Source organism: Protobothrops mucrosquamatus, unplaced genomic scaffold (assembly GCF_001527695.2).
Source record: "Protobothrops mucrosquamatus isolate PMUCROS unplaced genomic scaffold, P.Mucros_1.0 scaffold7485, whole genome shotgun sequence".
NCBI lineage: Eukaryota > Metazoa > Chordata > Lepidosauria > Squamata > Viperidae > Protobothrops > Protobothrops mucrosquamatus.
The window spans coordinates 11,578-15,012 of NW_015393285.1; the positions used below are offsets into that span (position 1 = coordinate 11,578).

Genomic DNA, 3,435 nt, shown 5'->3' on the forward strand with positions numbered 1-3,435 from the left:
GGAGCTCCCACCCTCTGGAATGAACTACCCCCAGAGATCAGGGTGATCCCTGATCTCCCTTCCTTCCGCCGCGCCCTTAAGACATGGTTATTCCAGCTTGCGGGACTGGCCTAGGGGAAAACTTTTAGAGGGGGTTTTAATTATAATTTTAATTAGACCAATTATGAATATTTCCCTTTTAATCAACTTTTAAATTTGTAGTTTGATATTTTTGTATTTTTTGTATTTTTATCCGGTTGTTAGTCGCCCTGAGTCCGCAAGGAGAAGGGCGGGATATAAATTTAAAAAATAAATAAATAAAATAAATACCCGATTAGGGAATAGGATAAAACAGACATCCTTCCCTGAACAAAATGGACTGTAGAGAGTCCTGAAATTCCTGAAGGGTTGGTTGGCGAGCTTTCTCAATCCTCTAAAACGGGTAGGCAACCTTGGCTCTTTTATGACTTGTGCACTTCAACTCCCAGAATTCCTGAGTCAGCATGGCTGGCTCAGGAATTCTGGGAGTTGAAGTCCACAAGTCATAAAAGAGCCAAGGTTGCCTACCCCTGCTCTAAAATATGATCCATTGTCAAAAGAACATGAAAGAAAGCTAAGAGCTGCTTTTATTAAAACACACACACACACACAAAGCCATATCATCCTCCCTACCTTTTGTGTAGTCAACAACCGCCTCCAAAGCTGCTATTCGAATATCTACAAAATGGCCGTATTCTGCATAAGATTTAAAGACAGCAGAGTCACTTGGGACATGGCCATTCTTCTGCAGGATCCGAATTGCATTTAAACAGCTGCGAAGGAAAGATATGGGGAAAAAGAAAACTGCTGTAAAATCCAAATTTATAGTAGCCTCTGGAAATTTAAAAAAAACAACAACACGTGTTTCGGCTTGACCAAAACAAACGGAAGAGTATCATAATTTATGAATGATGGAAAATTCATTATGGCTGGTCTGCAATTTACAACGCTAAGCAATATGGCAGTAATGCACAACTGCACTGCTTAGTGGTGGCAATACCTGCAGTCCTGGCTGTTGTCATCTACCAGATCCCACAGTTGTTAAGTGAGACAGCTTTCCTTCAACCAAAGTCAATGGGGAAGCCGGCAGCAAGTTGCAAATGCCGGGCCAGGAGAGAAGTAAGTGACTGCTGATGGGTAGCAGAGGATTTTTTTAAAAGATTATTTAAATCTTCATTTATTGGGCGACAATAGAAATAATCCCTTTGATTTTTGACTCTGTGCTCGTGCCTTCAGTACTTTGACAACAATCTTCTGTTGCTCGATAAGGAATGCTCGCTTGATTCTGTCGTGAACACCTTTAGCACACATCGAACCTCCACAGGCTCTACTAACGTGTTTCTTTGTTTTGGAAAGTCTCATAAGAACTTTTGGTCGAACAGCGTGGACAGCACGAAGTCTTCCTGGGCACACACCACATGCAGACTTTGGTGCCTTGCCCACTTTCTTAGTATAAAGATAAACAATCCTATTACCAGGTGTCCTGGACAGTCTGGTCTTGTTTTAGAGGCTTTATTGTAGGACAGCCTACGCCGGTATGTCAGACCGTTGGACCATTTTCAGTGCCTTAAGAGGGCGCGTGCACCGGATGAGCGGGTAGCAGAGGAAGCAAGGGGATGTTCAGCAGTGCAGGGAACATTGCACAAGAGAGCAAGGCAGGGTGTGAAGAGGTGCATAAGAGACATAGCACGAGTCAGTGTATGAGAGACATGGTGGGGGTCCTGGGTGTAAGGAGGCAAACAAGAGAGGTGGTACAGTTTGGGTGTGCAGAAGAAGTGTAGCATATGACAGGTATGCAAGGGGATGTGCAAGAGGCGTGGCATGGGCTGAGCACATGGGGAGGTGCATGAGAGGCCAGTGTGGTATTGAAGCAGATGTTTGACGAGGTACCCTAACCTGTTCCCAGGGGGTGCGTAGGCGGTGACACCGTATAGTGGAATTATATATACAGTATGAGTGCAGAAAGGCTGGAGAAGAATGCATTGGGTGGGGGAGACTTATCCCAGCAACTTCCGCTTTTCCTGCTGGCTTTCCCATTGACTTTCTGGGGAAGCCAGCAGGGAAAAGTGCAAATCGTGATCAGGTCATCATGGAGGCTGAAACTGATTGTAAGTGTAAACTGCCAATCACCTAGATCCTAATCACATGACCATAGGGATGCTGGTATGGCCAGAATTTTGCAGACCAATTTTGCAGACATTCATTCAGCGCCATCATAACTTCAAAGGGTCGATAACTACCTATAATTAATTCTTTAAGTTGTGTCTAGTATAATCTTATAGAAGTGTGATGTTAATTTTTGAATTTTAATTTTTTTTATTTCGTTATCCAATGTAGCATGGACTCATCTATAATACGAAAAACTTTGTAAACAAAATGGAGATAACCATATATCAGAATCTTTAGGTCCTGTGGCTTTTTATTTTTCTCTCTTCTTTTTGTGTTCCCATGACATGAGATTCCCCTCCTGATCTAGGCTTGCCAAGAGACTGTTCTGTGTCACAAACAGCCTGGACAGGAACATATTTTACAATTGTACAGACTGCTACTCAAAACACTCTTAACTGACCATCATAAATTGTAATCTTGCGCTTCTATCACAGCTTATATAGAAAATAACGTTAAATAACTACCGCACAAATGTTTTTAATAATGCTTATTCGTTACTTTTTTCTCAAGACAGTTTTTTTCTGGAAAAAAAAATCTAGTCACCTATTAAATCTCTGCTTGACTCTTGTACATTTACTGATAAATATCAGAACATTGGTGCAAGATTTGAGTGACTGAATCGAGATTAACTGCCCAGCAGTACAAAGTTAAGGGGGGGGGAGAAGAAATTCATCTAACTTTCTTTCAGATTTAGATTTCCCGAAAATCATAATATTTCTATATCGTACCTGACTGTAATTGTGTGTCTGTAACTGGGTAGCAGTTTTTCCATGTTTAAGAATCGGGTAATCTCTTCAAGAATAAGGCGTATATCAGGATTTAAATTGTCCAAAGTCCGGGCTTCATTGTTCACACTAACTGCTGGAGTGACAGAGTTTGCTAGTGCATCAATCAGTTCTGCCCGGTAATAGTTGTCTGAAAACTAAAATCAAAGACCGAAAGATATTAAGATGCAGTGCAGAGTATTACAAAGAAAAGCATTTGCCGGACACATTCCATTAAACTGACTGCTCTAACCAAGGAAATGAACCATCAGCACAGGAAAACCATAATGTCCAAATTGAATTTATGCACAAAGAAACTACTTGCGGGGCTGAACCCAAAGAACTTATTTATTTTATACCCCATATTCCAGCAATTGGCCGACACTAAAAATGCATGCAATAACAAGTCACGACAATTTTATGCCAACAATAAAATGCAACAAAACAGCTTTAAATTGTAACACTAGATCATTTGAAATAGCAG

At 41.2% G+C, this 3,435-nt stretch overlaps 1 protein-coding gene and 1 pseudogene across 1 annotated transcript in view; both read right to left on the reverse strand.

Moving 5' to 3' along the window:
* LOC107300574 (transcription initiation factor TFIID subunit 2-like) overlaps window positions 1–3,109 on the reverse strand; it is a gene marked incomplete at both ends in the record, with an annotated part of 11,178 nt that extends 8,069 nt beyond the window's left edge. Inside the window, 2 exons of the mRNA XM_015829886.1 lie at window positions 652–791; window positions 2,916–3,109. Coding sequence (XP_015685372.1) covers window positions 652–791; window positions 2,916–3,109 — 334 coding nt within the window. The remainder of the gene's footprint in view (window positions 1–651; window positions 792–2,915) is intronic.
* Window positions 1,192–1,577, reverse strand: LOC107300572 (annotated as a pseudogene).
* Window positions 3,110–3,435: the final 326 nt, after the last annotated feature.